Below are 19,545 nucleotides of genomic sequence, written 5' to 3'. Positions count from 1 at the left end.
TTCAACAATAAAGTCAAAGGTTTTGTCAAAGTTTAAAAAAAGACTCTTTATTGCCTTTTGTATTGCCTTTCAATGAACCAAAAGATTTTACCCAAAATTTCATTTCCAAATGCTTAAAGGTAAATCATATTTGATAGTCAATTGGTTAATTGTTGCATTCATCAATTACCATCAAATGTTACTATGTTTTAAAACAATCAGCTTTTGTTTGTGGATCGCCAAAGTCTACCAGAAATGTAACCAGAAATGTAACCAGAAATGTTGCTTCTATTATTGAGATTAACTCTTTAGTTTTAGGTTTTTTTGTCAACTCAACCATTAATTGTCCTAATGAATTAACAGTCGTTTTGGTGTTATGATTAAAGAAGGAAGAGAAGAAAATTTTCCGGTTAAAACTATTATTAGGTCAAAACCTACACCAAAAACCATAATAATCAAAACAAAGTGAGGTAACAAATTTAAATATATTTATGTATAATTTAATGTCTCAAATTGGACAATTTAATTACTTGTTTGTTAAATTGAATGGAGTTAAATATAATTATTAGTCAAATATTACTTTGTGTGAGCGTTTTTTTTGTATATTACATTAATAGATGATATACAAATTTGTTGTATATTGAGTTGATTTGGTGAAAGTGGTATTCCAGTAAAATGACCAAATCAGTTTGAAAGGTAATCATAATCCAAATTCATTAACTTTGAATCGATCAACCCAATATTAATGGATTATATTATGCATTTGAACATCATTTTGGATTTATACTTTGATTGGCTTTAACCCTTCCTTTTGCTTCATCCATTTGCATCTCTAATCGTTGGTAACTTTTGCAATTTCACTTTACAGCCAACAGCCTTGGTTTTACTTTAAACGATTACATTTGAAATTTTATAAGTTAACCAAATTCAGTTGATGATATTTTATATTGAACCGGAAATGTTCTCAATCCTTTTGCTTTCATTGGTTTGCTCGTTAGGAACATCGTTCTTTAGCTGCCATCACCATAACTAAAGCTCAGTCTATTTTGCCAATTACGTTATTGTATAATCATCTTCCACCTGATTATCATAATTTATATAAATACACCAATTACCATTAGTAATACACCTTTAGTTGAAGTTAATCAGAAGAAATATATAAATAAACAAGTTTACAATTTAATTAAAAGCGGAAACAAAATGAAATACTAAACAACAATCCATATTATGGTATAATAAAAAGATGGTGGCATTAAAAGTATAAATGAGTTGTCAACTGGAAACAACGAAGAAACAGTTCAACACTTCAATTAGCTGTAAAAATAAATGTTAACCTTGACTCAGTTGGTGTGGATAAATCAAACCGATTAATAATAAAAATTGTATTTAAAATAAGGATAATTACAATAAAGTAAAAAAAGACGCAACAATAATAATAAAGTTACCCGCAAAAAAGCGTTAAAACCAGAAAGATACAAATAAAAATGGTTTCCCCAACCCAAGAGACAAGAAGCGCCATTTTCGTAATCTTCAACCCCTTTACTAATAGATGGCAGTAATGCTTGATATGATTGTTAATATTTATCACAGTTGGTTTGTTAAGTTGATTATAATTAGATATAAATAATGATTTGGATACAAGGCCTTGGCCTGATCAAACTAAAGGCTGATTTCAATTCATCGATAGTTTCAATTCAACAGTTTCTTCCGGCTTAAAAGTAACTCAAAAAGTATACAATTTATAATAAAAAAAACTTGTTTACCATTATGATGTATTATTAACTCAACAAGAAAAGACTCAGAAAGGTAAGATAAAAGTGATTTTCTCGCTTCAATATTTTCTCTTTCAAGTCTTTCTTGCTTTCTTTATCATCATCATCATCATCATCATCATCATCGTTGGCCTTATTCAGGTCAATTTTATAGGAACCACCTGAATGCGGAAGCCTTTCGTTCTTATATTGGCTTTTTTTCCTATCTACAAAAGGCAAGTCACTTTCACTTTGCTTTACTTTTTTTATTTTCCACTTTTACTTTTTACTTTTACTTTCTCTCAATTTGTGTAAATAAGGTTTTCGTTAATATTATCGTTGATAATTATATCAACCATTTTGAAATGGTATTATCATGTTATATTATTAATTGACTTCCTGATCATCCCTTAAGGCTTTTTTAACAACACATTTCCAGGTTATCAAGGGAAATTACAATGTCAAGATGAGGATGAATCAGATACTGGTTGTCCATTCATTATGTTTCAAACTCGACCTTATTTTAACTGTTGTTTCTTTACCATTCAATATTGAATGAATCATAATAAGATGAATCAATTGTAATTTGGCTTTCAATTTTCGTTTCTTCCGGTAGATAACAATTTATTATTTAATTTTCATTACTTCTACTTTAACTCTCATTGTTTCCATGTTAACTTAACCTATCTAAACAAATGTCCATTTTTGTGAAATGAAAAACGCCAACTACTTTTGTCCCATGATTTTTTCAATTCCAATTTAATCCTGCTTACATTAAATATAAATTATAGTTTGAGTTAATTTACGTTGTGAACAGGGCAACACTCAGTAATGTAAATACAGTTATGACCTCAGTTTTTCAGATAACAATGAAGGTTCAAATGAAGAGACAAAATGAAACCTTCCCATCTTATAATATCATTAGCTTGAATTGTGATGTGATTTGAGCTGCCAGTTTAATTATTATTATTTAATTTACATTCATAGTTGACCAGCCCTTGCATACAATATTGTGTCATTTCAATAAATTGTATATTTGTGGTAATGAATATAACATTATATCAAACGTTGTCACTTATGACAAGATTTGTTGTTTTATGGGTTTCATTTTACTTTCATTTTTTGAAGTGTTACCCTAATTTTCAAAGACTGTAATGGTAATAAAAGGTAACAAAAGGTAAAGCTGATGGGAAAAGATGAATAAAGAAGAAGAAGAACGAGATTTGCGATAAAAGTGTATTTAAAAGGGAGAGTTTTTCATTATGTTGATGGAAATGCGGAAGCAAATCTTAGCTTCGCAAAACAATTGTTCAAATTTAGGTTGAATAACAATTTGAATAATCTTCTTCTTTATACTTATTTACCTATCAACGTAACTCTTACCTTTAGAAGGCGACGATTCTCATGCAAAATGAGATCATCCAAGTTAGTAGACTTACATTCAAGTTAAAATCCAGTTTTAAACTAGACTATTGGTTTGTACTTGTCCTAAATGATTTTGGATAATCATTTTTTCATCTTATTATCAATTGACTTTGCTCTTCCTCCGCTCATCATCTTACTCATCAATATCATTAATTTCATATAAACTTGATTATCGCTTTCATCATGCTTCTCATGGAAATCGATTGACCAAATTTCAAATGAATTTCATTTTTCTTTATTTCCATGTCGACTGTATTTTATACGATTTACGTGCATACAAATGCTATTTGTGTTAATCAATTAATAGTATTTATCATTTCAAGAAATGGTACTTGATATTAAACCAGAAATCAGTACTTTGAAGTCATAAGTCGCAAAGGCGGTCAATCTGACGAATTACTTGAACCACCACTTGATTCAGTCTCTCCGAAAATTACATATGAATAACATTAGATTTGATGCAGTTTCGAGTAAATACTGTTAAAAAAGTATTAATTAATTACTTCATCAATTAATTTTAGAGAAAATACTAACCGTAATAAAAAACTCCTTCTTGATAACAGTTGTTGGTGTCGTCAATCCAATTGGAGTCTCCAAAATTCTCTCCAATAGAAATAAGGTCTTTTATTGTTGACAAAGTCAAAAGTTAATTTTTTCATTTATATTTTAATAATTTTATATTTTTTGTTTCTATTTACCTTTAGATTGGACCTTGCGTTGAATGGTGTTCGTATGATCAGCTTGTGTAAAGATTTACTTGCCCTTTCAGCCTTCAGACATTAGATTTAAAGAATAATTTTGATTCAATTGGCTGTATGAAAACTCACTAATAAGAAGATCTTGGCGTAGATTTGAGCAAAAGGAGGAAAAGAGCAAGAATCAAGCGGATTATTGGAAACCTACCTTTTCATGGATAGAACCGATTAAATAGCTGACATATGCGAAAATACTGATGGCTAAAGTCGAAAAGAAGATACAAATAAGGTTAATGGGACCATCATCAACGTTGTAAATGGCACCAGTGAAGAAACAAATATCAGCAATGAATGTTATTGGTACATAAATTAGGAAGGTGACTAGATATACAACGAGATTGCATCGATCGATTAAATTGTATACTTCTGAATGACAGCGAACTAACTGGTTCAACAATTCAACTGGACACATTTTTGCGTTTTTCACCAAATCCAAATTCGCATTGACTGTGTCTTGGCGAAATTTGACATAAAGACAAACAACGGTAGACAAAGCAGCGGCGATATAACCAGCGGCGATGATAATACTGTGAACAAAGATGAAATAGATGGACCAGATTATTACAAATAATTTTTGTAACCAATCTTTCATCAAATACCAAGAAGCTTGGATCTGATGTAGATGACCGATGAATAAAATCGCGAGGGTTATAACCATAGAAGTTTCAACATTAGTCAGAATAAAAATTGTGATTTTCCGGAATAGCCTACAGTGATCGAATCGCATTTTGAGTGCTACCCGATCGAATCCATAAACTTTGATGATATTCAGATCTGCCAAAATTTTGATTTCATGGAATAATTCATACCAAAGACCGGCACATTTAACTGACCAAAGGGCCATGTGGGTGAGCATAAGTAGAAAGTGAATTAATTGATGACTTTCATGGCTAATGTAACCATTACCAAGGTATGCAGTTATTTTTTCATAATAAACGGAATCTTTGGTAATTAGAGCCAAAGTTAACAGTCGAATAGACCAGATTAAATTGAACATGAATATGCTGGATTCATAAGCAATTAAGTGTTTCATTGGGCGAAGCTTCAAATCGAGTCCTTGGTTGAGAAAATGATACTTTTTCAGTTTATCGTCCAAATATTCAACACACTTTTTACCACGATCTGAACTGTCGTCGAATTTAATTGATGATGTTGCAAAAACCTTTGTCGCTAGCACAGGCATTTTTTAATAATTATGATTCCTACAAGCTCCAGTCTCCAACATTTCAATGATAATCAGAATGGGATTTTTCAAACACAATATTCTGTCTTTTATCTAAAGCGTAAATATCATGAATTATAATATTATAATTTAGATATAAGACTATTATGAAACTTACACTATTAATATGAATATTTCACTATTTTCATGTTTTTTGTTCAAATTAACATATTAATTTCACTTTGAGTCTATTTCACCAACTTAAAACGAGTCATAATTCATCCATCACGTGAAAAGCAAATGATTATAATTTAATTATAATGAACATTTATTGATTAGTAACTCCAATAAATTTTTAATTTTCATGCGAAAATAATCCACTAGAAGTTAACTATTGTATTAAATCTACGCAGTATATTGATAATTTAAAAGTCAATCAATTACACTAACTAAATAACTAAATAACTATTACACAAGCATTACAAAAGGTTGAGTTTGATCATTGATTATTTTAAGAAATGATACGTGATATTAAATCAAGAAATTGTTACTTTGAAGTCTTTAGTTAAAAAAGCGGTCTTTGAACTATCACCAGTCACAAGTCGCAAAGGCGGTCAATCTTACGACTTACTTTGAACCGCCACTTGATTCAGTCTCTCCGAAAGTTACATATGAAAAGCATTAGATTTGATGCAGTTTCGAGTAAATACTGTTAAAAAATGATTAATTAATTACTTCATCAATCATTTACAAAAAATACTAACCGTAACAAAAAACTCCTTGTTAATAACAGTTGTTGGTGTCGTCAATCCAATTGGAGTCTCCAAAATCCTCTCCAATAGGAATAAGGTCTTTATTGATGTTAATTGAGTCAAAAGTTAATCTTTTCATTTTATATTTACTATTATAATTTCATATTTTGTGTTACTATTTACCTTTAGACTGGACCTTGCGTTGAATGGTGTTCGTGTGATCAGCTTGTGAAAAGATTTACTTGCCCTTTCAGCCTGAAATGAGATTTCGAATAAACAATTTTGATTCAAATGACGGAAATCTTGGAGTAGATTTTACCAAAAAGAGTAAAACTTCGCAAGAATTAAGCGGATTATTAGAGGCCTACCTTTTCATGGACTGAACCAATTAAATAGCTGACATATGCAAAAATACTGATTGCTACACTCGAAAAGAAGATACAAATAAGGTTAATGGGACCATCATCAACGTTGTAAATGGCACCAGTGAAGAAACAAATATCAGCGACCAATGTCATCGGAACATAAATTAGAAAGAAGGTTAGCTTTGTAACAAGATTGCATCGATCGATTAAATTATATGCTTCGGAATGACAACGAACTAACTGTTCCAACAATTCAACTGGACATATTTTCAAGTTTTTCACCAAATCCAAATTAGCGTTGACGGTGTCTTGGCGGAATTTAATATAAAGAAAAATAACTAGCAATAAAGCAGCGGCGATGATAAAACAAAGGACAAAGATGAAATAGATGGACCAGATGATTACAAATAGTTTTTGTAACCAATCCTTCATCAAATACCAAGAAGCTTGGATCTGATAAAAATGACCGATAAATAAAATTGAGAGGGTTATAATCATGGAAGTTTCAACATTAGTCAGAATAAAAGTCGTGATTTTCTGGAATAGCCTACAGTGATCGAACCGCAATTTGAGTGCTAACCGATCGAATCCATAAATTTTGATGACATTCAGATCTTTCATAATTATGATTCCTTTGGTTAATTCATACCAAAGACCGGCGAATTTAATTGACCAAACTGCCATATGGGTAAGCATAAGTAGAAAGTGAATTAATTTATTACTCTCGTGGCTTATGTAACCATTACCAAGGTATGCAGTTATTTTTTCATAATAAACGGAATCTTTGGTAATAAGAGCCAAAGTTAACAGTCGAATAGACCAGATTAAATTGAATATGAATATGCTGGATTCATAAGCAATTATGTGTTTCATTGGGCGAAGCTTCAAATCAAGGCCTGCGTTGAGAAAATGATAGTTTTTCAGTTTATCGTCCAAATATTCACCATACTGTTTACCACGATCTGAACTGTCGTCAAATTTAACTGATGAGCGATCAAAAACCTTTTTTGTTAGCAGAGGCATTATTTTATTATAATGATTTCTACCAACTCCAGTTTCCAACATTTCAATGATAATCAGAATGGGATTTTTCAAACACACTACTCTATCTTTTATCTAAAGCGTAAAGATCACGAAATCTGATAATTTAGGTGTAAGATTATTAGCAACTTTGAATATTACACTATTTTCATGTTTTTTATTCAAATTATCATTTCAATTTCACTCGGAATCTATTCAGACTAGTCATAATTCATCCATCCCGTGAAGAAAAAACGATTTAAATTAATTATTAATAGCATGACTTTCATTGCAATAAGAACATTTATTGATTGAGTAAATCCAATACCAAGTTCAAATTTTTAATTTTATACGATCGATGAAAGATTCATTCTTTCAAGCGAAAATATTGAATTGTATCATAATTATACCAGCTTCTACTAGAAATTAACCATTGTATTAAATCTAAACAATATATTGATAATTTGCAGCTCAATCAATGTTACCATGTAACTAAATAATTAATACACAAGTATTTGAAATGTTTGAGTTTGATCATTGATTATTTTACTATATAATACTTGATATTAAATCAAAAAATTATTACTCTGAAGTCTTAAGTTGAAAAAGCAGTCTTTGAACTATCACCAGTCTTAAGTCGCAAAGGCGGTCAATCTCACGGCTAACTTTGAATTACCACTTGATTCAGTCTCTCCGAAAATTACATATGAAAAGCATTAGATTTGATGCAGTTTCGAGTAAATACTGTTAAAAAAGGATTAATTAATTACTTCATCAATCATTTACAAAAAATACTAACCGTAATTACAAACTCCTTCTTGATAACAGTTGTTGGTGTTGTTATTCCGATTGGAGTCTCCAAAATCCTCTCCAATAGAAATAAGGTCTTTTATGTGAGATCGAGGATTTTATGTTGATTATTCATATTGATTGAAAAGTAAATCAATTTTTTTTATTTCTATTTACCTTTAGACTGGACCGCCTTCTGAATCGTGTTCGTATGATCAGCTTGTGGAAAGATTTACTTGCCCTTTGCGCCTGAAATTAGATTTCGAAGAGATAATTTTGATTGAATTGGTTTTAAAAAATTGCTCAACAAGGAAATATATTGGAATAGATTGGATCAGTTTGAATCATATTGACCGACTACCTTTTCATGGATAGAACCAATTAAATAGCTGACATATGCAAAAACGACGATTACCAAGCTCGAAAATGCCATACAAATAAAGTTTAGGTGACCATCGTCTACTTTGTAAATGGCTCCGAGGAAGAAACAAATATCAGCAATAAATGTCATCGGTACATAAATTAGAAAGGTGATTGGAAATGAAACGAGATTACCTCGATCGATTAAATTATATACTTCTGAATGACAACGAACTAACTGGTCCAACAATTCAACTGGACATATTTTCAAGCTTTTCACCAAATCCAAATTAGCATTGACTGTGTCTTGGCGAAATTTAACATAAAGACAGCCAAATAGCATCAAAGCTGCCGCGATATAGCCAATGGAGATGCATAGATAAATAATAATAATGAAGTGTATGGACCAGGTGATTACAAATAATTTTTGTAACCAATCCTTCATCAAATACCAAGAAGCTTGGATCTGATAAAGATGAGCGAGAAATAAAATCAAGCTGGTTATAATCATTGCAGTTTCAACTTTAGTCAGAATAAAAATTGTGATTTTCTGGAATAGCCTACAGTAATCAAATCGCATTTTAAGTGCTACCCGATCGAATCCATAAACTTTGATGATATTCAGATCTTTTAAGACTTTGATTTCATGGCCTAATTCATACCAGAAACTAGCACATTTAATTGACCAAAAGGCAATGTGGGTGAGGACAAGTAGAAAGTGAATTAGGTTATGACTCTCATGGCTAATGTAACCATCACCTAGGTATGCTGTCCATTTTTCATAGTAAACGGAATCTTTGGTAATAAGGGTCAGAGTTAACAGTCGAATAAACCAGATTAAATTGAATATGAATATGCTGAATTCATAAGCAATTAAGCGTTTAATTGGACGAAGCTTCAAATCAAATCCTTGGTTAAGAAAATGAAAGCTTTTCACTTTATCGTCCAAATATTCAACACACTTTTTACCTCGATCTAAACTGTCGTCACATTTCTTGATTAGAGGCATTTTTTCGTAATTATCGTTCCTACTATGACAATCAGAATGTGAATTTATGAACACTCTACATTGTCTTTTATACATGTTCAACACAGATTTGTGTTAACTCTATCCTAGAGCATAAAGATCATGAAATCTGACAATTTAGATGTAAGATTAATATGAAACTTTGAATATTTTATTATGTTAATATATTTTTATTCAAATTCGCTTTTTTACTTGGAATCTATTTGACTAACAACAGCAAACTATTGATAATTCATCGATGACGTAGAGAAAACGGTTAAAATTTAATCAAAATGTATTTGATTGCAGTAAGAACATTCATTGATTAATTAACTCAAATACCAAAGTTCAAATTTTTAATTTTCTGCATTTTAATAATCGATTGAAGACTCATTCTTTCAAGTATTAAATCTCAGCAATATATTCATAACTAAAAACCTATACAATGTTATCATATAATAACTGAACAAGATTATAAAAAAAATTGCATGTTTTTAACAATATTTGATTGGTTAAAATTGATTTTCCTTGATCTTTCCATATCATTCAAATTACAAATTATTGCCATCAGTGTTGATTTAAAATAGCTTGGAAAGTGAGTTCAAATCTAGTTCTGCTTTATTTCATAACATCGGTTGATTAATGCTCTTCCTACTTATGTTGTTATTTCCGTTTGATCCATTCGCATGAATTCACAGTAAATGACAAATTTCCTGCGAAATTCATCCTCAGTGATTTAACAGTTTATTAATCCATTCTCTCATTCGATGAGTTAGACAGATAAGATTAGTTTAGCTCAGAATGTGACCTGCGGAAAGTGATAGAAATTGAATCATTAGTAATCGTCAAATTTCTAATAGATTGTAAATTAGCCTCTCCTGATTTAATTTGATATGTGTAAAGAAGGCAATCCCGGCTTTCCAATGGTAACAATAGCTTCTAATGAAATGGAACAATTAAGAACGGATGTTAAAGTAAGTTTTGAAATTGTCAATTCAATCATTTGCTATTTATACATACATTTTGTTTCCTAAATTTAAGCTTTGTGGTTTGCCTTCTTGGTTGAGCATTAATTGCGTGGGTATACATGATATAGACACGATTCTGCCGAGTTTGAAATCTTGTCCAACAAAAGATTTATTTTTCCCTTTCCACTTTATTTGAGGTTGAATTAGGTTAAACATTTTAAATCATGATCTAATTTAAATTGAAGCGATATTTTTAACAAAAAGCTCGATTTCTGTTAACAATTAAAATTCAAGAGATTTAAAATTAACTCTGGTGAAAAAAGCTCGAACTTTTCTTACCGAACAAGTTAAGCCATGATAATGTAATGAGTGACCATTTACAAAAAAAAACTTTGATTGCTGAACTCATTTATTTTTGTTTTTCTCAGGAAACAAATCGACCAGAATTGGTTGGAGCTTTGGATATTAACATTTATGCAACCAAGAAAACTATAGCTCAAGGAATGCTCGATGTAGCATTATTAACTGCCAATGCATCACAATTAAAATACATTTTACAATTAGGACATCAACACGAGTTCTACTTTCTTATGGTTACTCTTATAAGTATGTCTTTGGTTCTCCAGGTATGAGTTTTCTTCAATTTCGTTACTAATTATGACAGAGTCACATTTGAGAAAATTCAAATAGATTAATGAAATCAAATTGGAAAGTAATTGAATCGTTTGGAGATTTGAGTTTTGATCAAGTGTTGCTCTGTAGAGTTAAATGCAATGAATAAAATAAAGTGACCATAAATTATCATTTTTCTTTCCGATTGCCTAGATCACAGTTGGTTCATTAATCCTCGCAAGAAGTAGATATGATTTGAATAATGTGAACGATCACAGTAGAGCCAACGTCCTCAATAATTCAATTGTTTGGCTTGTTTTCGGGATCACCGTGATAAATGTATTTATAGCGGCATTTGGTATCGATCCTGGTATGGAAACAAGAAAGGCAATAAGGTTACAGGCATCAGTAACACCATCATTTATTGACAATCAAACGATAAGCCAATTTAATAATGATTCCGTCCCAAATAATTTCACTTCTAGTCATGATTAGCTGCTGTTGCTCCATCTGAATCTTTATTTTCAACTTCAAATCAGGTATTCACTCAAATTTACACGTATGTTCGATTTAACAGCACACTGGATTATTGTTGAAAAAAATTACGATAGATGCCAAGTTGACAATCATAAATTATTAAATTGAGCGCCGTCGACATCTACTTCGTCTGGGCTGCCAGCTTCAGGAATAGTCCGTTCGGACAATTTTTCGTATTCACTGAATAATTCATCGTTAATAAGTTCAAGATTCTTAACTTCTGCTACATCATCACCTTCTAAGCTTCTTTTCTTATTGTTGTAGAGAGTGTGAATCCACTGCAATTTGCCAATGTAAGATTCCAAATCACACAATTGTCCGATTGGCAGCTCTCGTGAAGTTTGGGCACTTGAGACTACAGTCTTTCTGATAGTCAAAGGTCCGAAAGGTTTATTTCGAGCCACCAAATTAAATGCGCCCAGAGATACCAATTTCAAAAAAATGTAACAGGCATCAATTTGTTTGCTTTCTTTAGTTGCAGCTAACAGTGAGCGGAAGAATTTGAACTTGTTTAGAGTCAAATTAATTGGTACTTTTGGCTCAATAGGTTGACTTGTATAAAGACAATAAATGAAATATAGAGATGAAATGGAACGCTCTGGTGTAGTATCTGAACAAAGCGGGTCCAGGACAATATTGAAAGCTTCCTCGATGAATTCCCTCAAGTCATTTTGATTCAACTTATAAGTAAAAATGAAGTTGAAGCTTTTGTCTCTCCATAAACAAGCAAAATCAATAAATCTCAAACTTCTCGTTTTATCAAATTCTTCTAATAAATTATCAATGTCTTGTTTCAGTCCGCTTTTAATCATCTGTATTCCTCTTGTAACGTCGATGCTAATCATGGTGAAGAAAGCAGGAACAACTCGTCAAGAAAATAATAGAGTCAAAAAGCTAGAAATACAATACAACACAGAGAAACAAATCAATAAACTAAAGAAACGATGACATAATTTAGAACGAGAATTGATTTACAAAACTTAATTTTGTCATATGTTTGAGAAATTTTTACAAGCGAATACAATGCCATCTATGCGACCTTAACTTAACCACTTTGGTCGTAATTGTTGATAATTTAATCTTCTTATTATAATAATTTGGCACAGGTTTTTTTGTTATATTTTAAGAGAACACCAGTTGGACAGGCACATGAATAATATGGTGGGTCAGAAGAAAGAAGGCACAAATGGGAACATCCACCATTATTGACAGAACAGTTGGATACATATTCAGGTTGCAGTAAAGGTGAGTAGACTTTGATACCCGAAGGATATCCATAGTTTGCTTGATGTTTATTACTTGGAATCAGCATTTTGCACTTTTCACTAACTTTGTTACATGAACTTATTCCCATATTTGTCCAATCAGTTAAATATAGCAAATCTTTTTCAAGTGTCAATCCAAATGCTTGAGCAATATTTGTTTGAAACATTTTTTTATTTCCTCCATTATAATCGACACTAGAGATGTATTTAAGTTTTCCATCAGTCCAATAGATTCGTCTTGCAGCGAAATCAACTGCTAAACCATTAGGCCAACGTAATTCTTCATTAACTAATATGCGTCTATGTTTTCCATCCATAGAGGATCTTTCAATTTTGGCTTTATCTCCCCAATCAGTCCAAAAAAGTAAACCTTCTTGAGGTACCAATGCTAAAGCTCTCGGTGAATCAATGTCTTTCCAAAATAAAACTTTTCTATTTTTTCCATCGAACTGGACAACCTCGATTCTTTTAGTATCGGCATCTGACCAATATATTTTTTTGGTAATCCAATCACAAGCCAATCCATCAGGTGAAGATACACCAGTGTTGATTATGTCAAATGGTTTTGAAGATTTATTTCCTAAACGAACACCTATCATCGAATAGTAAAATATTAATAATCAAAAATGTATTAGACAAAAAAATTAATCTTACCTTGAATCTTTTTAGTGGCTAAATCACTCCAAAAGATTAGCTGTTCTTTAAAACTAAAATCCAGGGCAGTAGCATCACCGAGATTGTCAACCACAACAGAGGTGTCCAATCTTGTTGAATCTAGATGCACCTCACTTATTTGCTTAGTATTTGCAAAAATAATGTTTGATGCATCAATGTTGTTGTTCCATGGTAAACAGTAAAATAGGACAAGCTTTAAAAAAATACTAAAAAACATTGTTATTATAAAATAAAGACAATAAATAACTTAATAGGATGAAGAAAGGGTTATGTTTATCAAAGGTAAAAGCTATTCACATCTGGTGCTTGTTTGAAAGACGTAACCAACATTTTTAACAACACTTTATCGTTGCATGAACCGAATGTCAGAATACAACATTAAAAATATCTCTAGGCATATAGAACAATTAGTAAATTGAAATTGAAGAAACAAACAACTAAGGATGAGAGGCAAACGACAATAAGAGTTTGTCTCTTAAAATTATAGAAGTTGGAAATTAAACAAAAACAAATTTGCAAAATCTCCGTTGGACAGTTAAACAGAAATAGCTAATCCTTGAGCAAAAAATATCGAATATTTTTAGCCAGAGATTGGACGATATTTTTACCCAATCCTTTACATTTGTAAATAAATTTCAGCAATTACTTTCTTTCTATTGTATTCAAACTGGTACGTCTTGAAAAGGACAACTCAATAATTACAAGCATATTAGTGGTTTGAAGGGTTATAATCTTTCCAAATTGGTTGAAGCCTTTTGGTTGAAGTGAGACAGTCACAGTATGAAGAAGGGAAAATGGAATGATGTGTTGAGTAGATAATTGTTGAAGGAGATTAGTGTTATATTGTTCCAGTTGAAAGTAAAGGTTGTACCTGTTGTGGCAGCTTAGAGGCAGAAATACAAAAAATAATTTTTGTTACCAAAATTTAGGAAACAAGTTGTAGAACAAGGATGAAACAAAACAAAAGTTCTAGGTTGGTTATTAAAGGCAATCACTTCTGTCAAATTTTTCTTGCAACAAAAAAAACGAGTCAGTTAGAGAAAAAAATTTCAAAAGTTAAGTCGACAACTTAAAGTCGTTTCAGTGCATCACAGCTGCCTCGAGTTGCTTTCTATCTCAATAAGTAGAGATACCTTAGTTAATAAACTAAATTATCAGTTTAACCAGTTTATTTAATGCTGAATGACTTGTCAGCATAGTACAGTATGTAGCTCCAAGTCTATCTTTGAGTAACATCCAATAGCCATGAATAGCTTGTAAATAAAAAACCCAAAATATATTTAATTTACCTAAAATTGTCCCTTTCTTGTGTTATGACAAAAATGAGCGCGATTTTCAATGATAACAATGGTGGCTAGCTCAAAGAAGAGTTTATTTGATATTACAATTAAAATCCATTTCTTCTGATTTTACTCCTTTCTTTTTGGAGCTTTTTCAACTCATTTTCGCGCTTTTAGCCAATTCCAGTTCTTTACGTATCCGTAAGGTCTCCTCTCGAGCCTGAGCAAGCTCATCCTTAACGTCTGCTAATTGTTTTTGTGTGAGTCTAAAAGATTTAACTAGACGACTCTCAGCTTTGACATGGTTAGCACAATTTTCTTTCTCTGTACAATGTACAATTGTTCTCTGGTAAAGAAATAGACAATTATGATTATTATAATTACTGTTAACAAAGTGATCAACTATCTAATTAGATATGAAAATGGTTACATGTAATGTTAAAATTAAAATAAAAATATTTACCTTCTTTGATGAGATCAATCTTTGTTTGTAGTTGTCGATATTGACTTTCTATTCTCTAATTGTCTCTAATTCTCTTAATTGTAAATTGTCTTCTTCAGCAATAGCAATTATGGCAAAACCTAAAAGTAAAGTAATTTTGAAGATCCCGCTCCCAGATTTACATAGACAAAAAGCAAAGATTTCTTGTAGTTCTATGCTACAGCCACCTATTGATGAACTAAACCTAGTGAGAGAGAGAAACTCACGAGAGAGTGAGAGTGTGAGAGTGTTAATAAACTGTGAACTCTATTTTTTTCATCTTTTTAATTTATTTTATTGTCCTTTTTTTATAATAACAATGTTTTTTAGCATTTTTTTAAAGCTTGTCATATTTTACTGTTTACTATGGAACAACAACATTGTTGCATCAAACATTATTTTTGCAAATACTAAGGAATTAAGTATGGTGCATCTAGATTCAACAAGATTGGACACCTCTGTTGTGGTTGACAATCTCGGTGATGCCACTGCCCTGGATTTTTGTTATAAAGAACAAATAATCTTTTGGAGTGATTTAGCCACTGAAAAGATTCAAGGTAGATTGATTGTTTTTGACTTTTGATGATAAAATTTTGTGATATATTTTTGATTATTAATATTTTACTATTTGATGATAGGTGTTCGTTTAGGAAATAAATCTTCAAAACCATTTGACATAATCAACACTGGTGTATCTTCACCTGATGGATTGGCTTGTGATTGGATTACCAAAAAAATATATTGGTCAGATGCCGACACTAAAAGAATCGAGGTTGTCCAGTTCGATGGAAAAAATAGAAAAGTTTTATTTTGGAAAGACATTGATTCACCGAGAGCTTTAGCATTGGTACCTCAAGAAGGTTTACTTTTTTGGACTGATTGGGGAGATAAAGCCAAAATCGAAAGATCCTCTATGGATGGTAAACATAGACGTATATTAGTGAAGAATGAAGAATTACGTTGGCCTAATGGTTTAGCAGTTGATTTTGCTGCAAGACGAGTCTATTGGACTGATGGAAAACTTAAATACATCTCTAGTGTCGATTATAATGGAGGAAATAAAAAAATGTTTCAAACAAATATTGCTCAAGCATTTGGATTGACACTTGAAAAAGATTTGCTATATTTAACTGATTGGACAAATATGGGAATAAGTTCATGTAACAAAGTTAGTGAAAAGTGCAAAATGCTGATTCCAAGTAATAAACATCAAGCAAACTATGGATATCCTTCGGGTATCAAAGTCTACTCACCTTTACTGCAACCTGAATATGTATCCAACTGTTCTGTCAATAATGGTGGATGTTCTCACTTGTGCCTTCTTTCTTCTGACCCACCATATTATTCATGTGCCTGTCCAACTGGTGTTCTTTTAACATATGACAATAAAACCTGTGCCAAAAGGGAAGAAAAGTTTATTATTTTGTTAAGGAGAACTGATATTAGAAAAATATCATTAGACACTGAAGATCATACTGATGTTGTTTTGCCTTACCCCAAAGAGATTGCCCGTGCGATTTCTCTTGATTATGATCCTATCGACGATAGAATTTATTGGACTGATGACGATGCTAAAGCAATAAGACGAGCTCATCTCAATGCCACTCAATTTGACAATGTTATAAATAGTGATTTGAATCATCCAGATGGTATTGCTGTAGATTGGATTTCTCGGAATTTATACTGGACTGAGGCCGCTGCAATTCGTGTATCAAGAATTGATGGATCTTATCGAAAAACACTAATATCAAAAGACTTAGATAAACCAAGAGCAATTATTGTTAACCCATGGAAAGGTTTAATGTTTTGGACTGATTGGGGATCTGATCCAAAAATTGAAAGAGCTTCTTTAGATGGTAGTAAAAGAGAAAAAATTATTTATTCTGATATAATTTGGCCAAATGGTCTCGCCATGGATTTGGACGAAGAAAAATTATTTTGGGCTGATGCTAAAATGGATAGAATTGAAACGTGTGACTTTAATGGCGGATCGCGTAAACTTTTACTCGATAAAATTTCTCATCCTTTTGGACTCACAGTTTTAGATGATTACGTCTATTGGACTGATTGGCATGATCGAGCAATTCATCGAACAGATAAACGTATTGGGGGCAAAAAAGAAGTTTTTGTCGAATCGATTTCAGACATGATGGGTCTAAAAGCCATCTCCCTTAATCAAGATTTAGGTTTGTTGATAAAAAATTTATGAAAATTTTATTTATACTAATTGCATATTTTATACTTATTTCTATTTCTATTTGCTTATTTCTAGGTTTTGAACTTGATCTTGGATGTTACAAAAATAATGGTGGCTGCAAGCATTTATGTCTTGATAGGTATCAGAAACCTTTTACTTGTGCCTGTGCAAACGGTTGGGAACTTGACTTTGATGAAAAATCTTGTAAACGGATGAAAACAACTACACCTCTTCCCTCTTTCTCTACATCAAGAAAACCACTATCAATGTTCACATTTTCAAGGAAACCATGTCCTGCTGATCGATTTGCATGCGTATCTGGTGAAATTAGTTGTATTGATCCAAGTCATCGGTGTGATGGCGATAAGGATTGTACTGATGGTTCTGACGAAATGAACTGTTCTATTTGTCCTGAAGACAAAATTTTATGCCCATCAAACCCAAGTTTATGCCTTGATATAGACGAAATCTGTGATAAACATTCACTTTGCAGTGAATTAAACGAAGAAGTTACTAGACGCTGCATAAAACATCATAAAGCTTCATTCTCCTCATCATCATCATCAACATCATCATTACCTTCGTCATCAACCTCTACTGTTAATAATATATTAAAGTCAACTAATGGACTCCCATTGTACGGAGTTGCCCTTGCTGTCTGCATTGTTATTGCGATTTGTGCGCTAGCATGCAGAATGACAGTCGTAGTGCCTAACAAAGAGCCTTCTTCTGATGTTCCTTTGATGAATCAAAATTTACAAATTAATGTTGCAAGTGCGGCAAGAATGTCCTACAGTCCTCCACAGTCCTCGGTCGTGCCTATAGCTGAACCACCGCCTGATGTTGTGTCATCTTATTATGGTAGAGATTCAAGTCGATATGAGACAAATTCTGTTTGCTCCGGCAATGAATCCGTGCAAACCTATCTTTGTGTCCCACCGCCAAGTCCTGTTACAAACGTTTCTGTTTGTAGTTACGCAACCAAATGTCAATCAAGTGATTCAGGTGTTTAATTCGAGCGCAAAAATAAATTCCTTCAGCGCTTCGAATCTTTACTTAACAACTCTTTTTTTGTTTTGACTTGTAATTATTTTTGCAATGGTGCAAATTTGTAAATACTTTTTTATATTCATATTGTTTATCAATCATTGCATTTGTAGTTTTCTTATCAACTTATGTACAGTCATCGTCCCTCATTCCCATAGTTTTTTGTCATAAATGTTCATTCATAATAAACTAAATTTCGAAAAGATCAATAAGTCAATAATTTTATCTCGGATAGGAAGTTTACAATCACTTTAAAGATCAACAATTATTCCTGGGAACAAGATTATTTTTCTATTTTCTCACATTTAGTTATCAGTAACTAAAACTCGTGAGAAAGAATTTTCATGGCTACGTTAATAATCGATTGTTTTATCGAACTCAACAAACAAATTTTAAAGGATCAAAGTTAAATCTGCTAAAAATTGTATCTACTTCAAAGCGGCTTCAAAGACATAAGCCGACTGATATGGTGAGGCTGAAACATAATCCAAATGAATCTTAAGATACAAAGTAATCAAATTTTTCGTCACTTAAATCAACTAAATGGTCTGAACACCAATTATCACTGTTAGAGTAGGTCTTAGAATGGAATGAATGTTAATTTAAGATACATATCTGATTCGATGTTATTCTAGATACGTGAAGTTGAATTGAATTTTTATTGCCTCTACAAAACAATCTACAAATAGTAGAATAAGATAATAGAAATTAGATGTATATTTTCAATGAAGCTCAATGTAAACAAGTTTTCCTTTATATCTAAATTACTGGAAGATAATTGGATAATCAAGATTTTAATTTACAAGTTCTGAATATGTAAAGCATAAACACTTATTTCACTAATTGCTAATTTGATAAAGCACATATTTTATAATTTACTTACATGGTGGGTCAATGATTGGCCACAAAATATCTGTAAACAGAATTTGAAGGAAATCTTAAATTGGTGTGGAAGGAACGATTATTCAATCGGAATGAGTTATGAAGGAATTCTGATTCTTCGAATTATCACTAATTAGACATCAAATAATATTCTTGACAATAAAGATAAACTAAATTGTTTTCCAAAGATCATAACAAAGAGGTTGGTTCAGTATACGAGGTGTTAATGACTGATTC

The 19,545-nt window shown here is 31.7% G+C and overlaps 4 protein-coding genes and 1 long non-coding RNA gene across 5 annotated transcripts; 2 read left to right on the top strand and 3 right to left on the bottom strand.

Annotated features, from left to right (window-relative positions):
• The first annotated feature begins 10,131 nt into the window (after positions 1-10,131).
• LOC107360431 (ninjurin-1-like) lies at positions 10,132-11,530 on the top strand. Its single transcript, XM_015927087.3, has 3 exons — positions 10,132-10,338; positions 10,761-10,958; positions 11,158-11,530. Exons 1-3 carry the CDS (start codon positions 10,258-10,260, stop codon positions 11,437-11,439), a joined length of 561 nt encoding a protein of 186 aa, XP_015782573.2. The 5' UTR covers positions 10,132-10,257; the 3' UTR covers positions 11,440-11,530.
• Positions 11,436-12,326, bottom strand: LOC149094226 (snRNA-activating protein complex subunit 1-like). The gene has a single exon (XM_089267607.1). It carries the CDS (start codon positions 12,324-12,326, stop codon positions 11,571-11,573), a length of 756 nt encoding a protein of 251 aa, XP_089123733.1. The 3' UTR covers positions 11,436-11,570.
• On the bottom strand, positions 11,436-14,644 carry LOC107360429 (low-density lipoprotein receptor-related protein 6). Its single transcript, XM_025160417.2, has 2 exons — positions 13,401-14,644; positions 11,436-13,338 (listed from the first exon to the last, which is right to left on the bottom strand). The coding sequence occupies exons 1-2, from the start codon at positions 13,636-13,638 to the stop codon at positions 12,569-12,571; spliced, it is 1,008 nt and encodes a 335-aa protein (XP_025016185.2). The 5' UTR covers positions 13,639-14,644; the 3' UTR covers positions 11,436-12,568.
• A 128-nt stretch (positions 14,645-14,772) lies between these two features.
• Positions 14,773-15,334, bottom strand: LOC149094225 (uncharacterized). The gene is made up of 2 exons (XR_016198727.1): positions 15,165-15,334; positions 14,773-15,047 (listed from the first exon to the last, which is right to left on the bottom strand). It is a non-coding gene; the product is annotated as an uncharacterized LOC149094225 (long non-coding RNA).
• Positions 15,335-15,472: 138 nt separating this feature from the next.
• On the top strand, positions 15,473-18,638 carry LOC107360424 (low-density lipoprotein receptor-related protein 6). Its single transcript, XM_015927078.3, has 3 exons — positions 15,473-15,739; positions 15,821-17,368; positions 17,455-18,638. Exons 1-3 carry the CDS (start codon positions 15,502-15,504, stop codon positions 18,390-18,392), a joined length of 2,724 nt encoding a protein of 907 aa, XP_015782564.3. The 5' UTR covers positions 15,473-15,501; the 3' UTR covers positions 18,393-18,638.
• The last annotated feature ends 907 nt before the right edge of the window (positions 18,639-19,545 follow it).

The sequence above is a fragment of the Tetranychus urticae genome, chromosome 2 (assembly GCF_039701765.1).
Source record: "Tetranychus urticae isolate SD_2017Ah chromosome 2, NJAU_TeUrti_SD_1.0, whole genome shotgun sequence".
Lineage (NCBI taxonomy): Eukaryota > Metazoa > Arthropoda > Arachnida > Trombidiformes > Tetranychidae > Tetranychus > Tetranychus urticae.
Note: the sequence above shows the minus strand (reverse complement) of the source record. Positions and strands in the feature narration are given on the sequence as shown.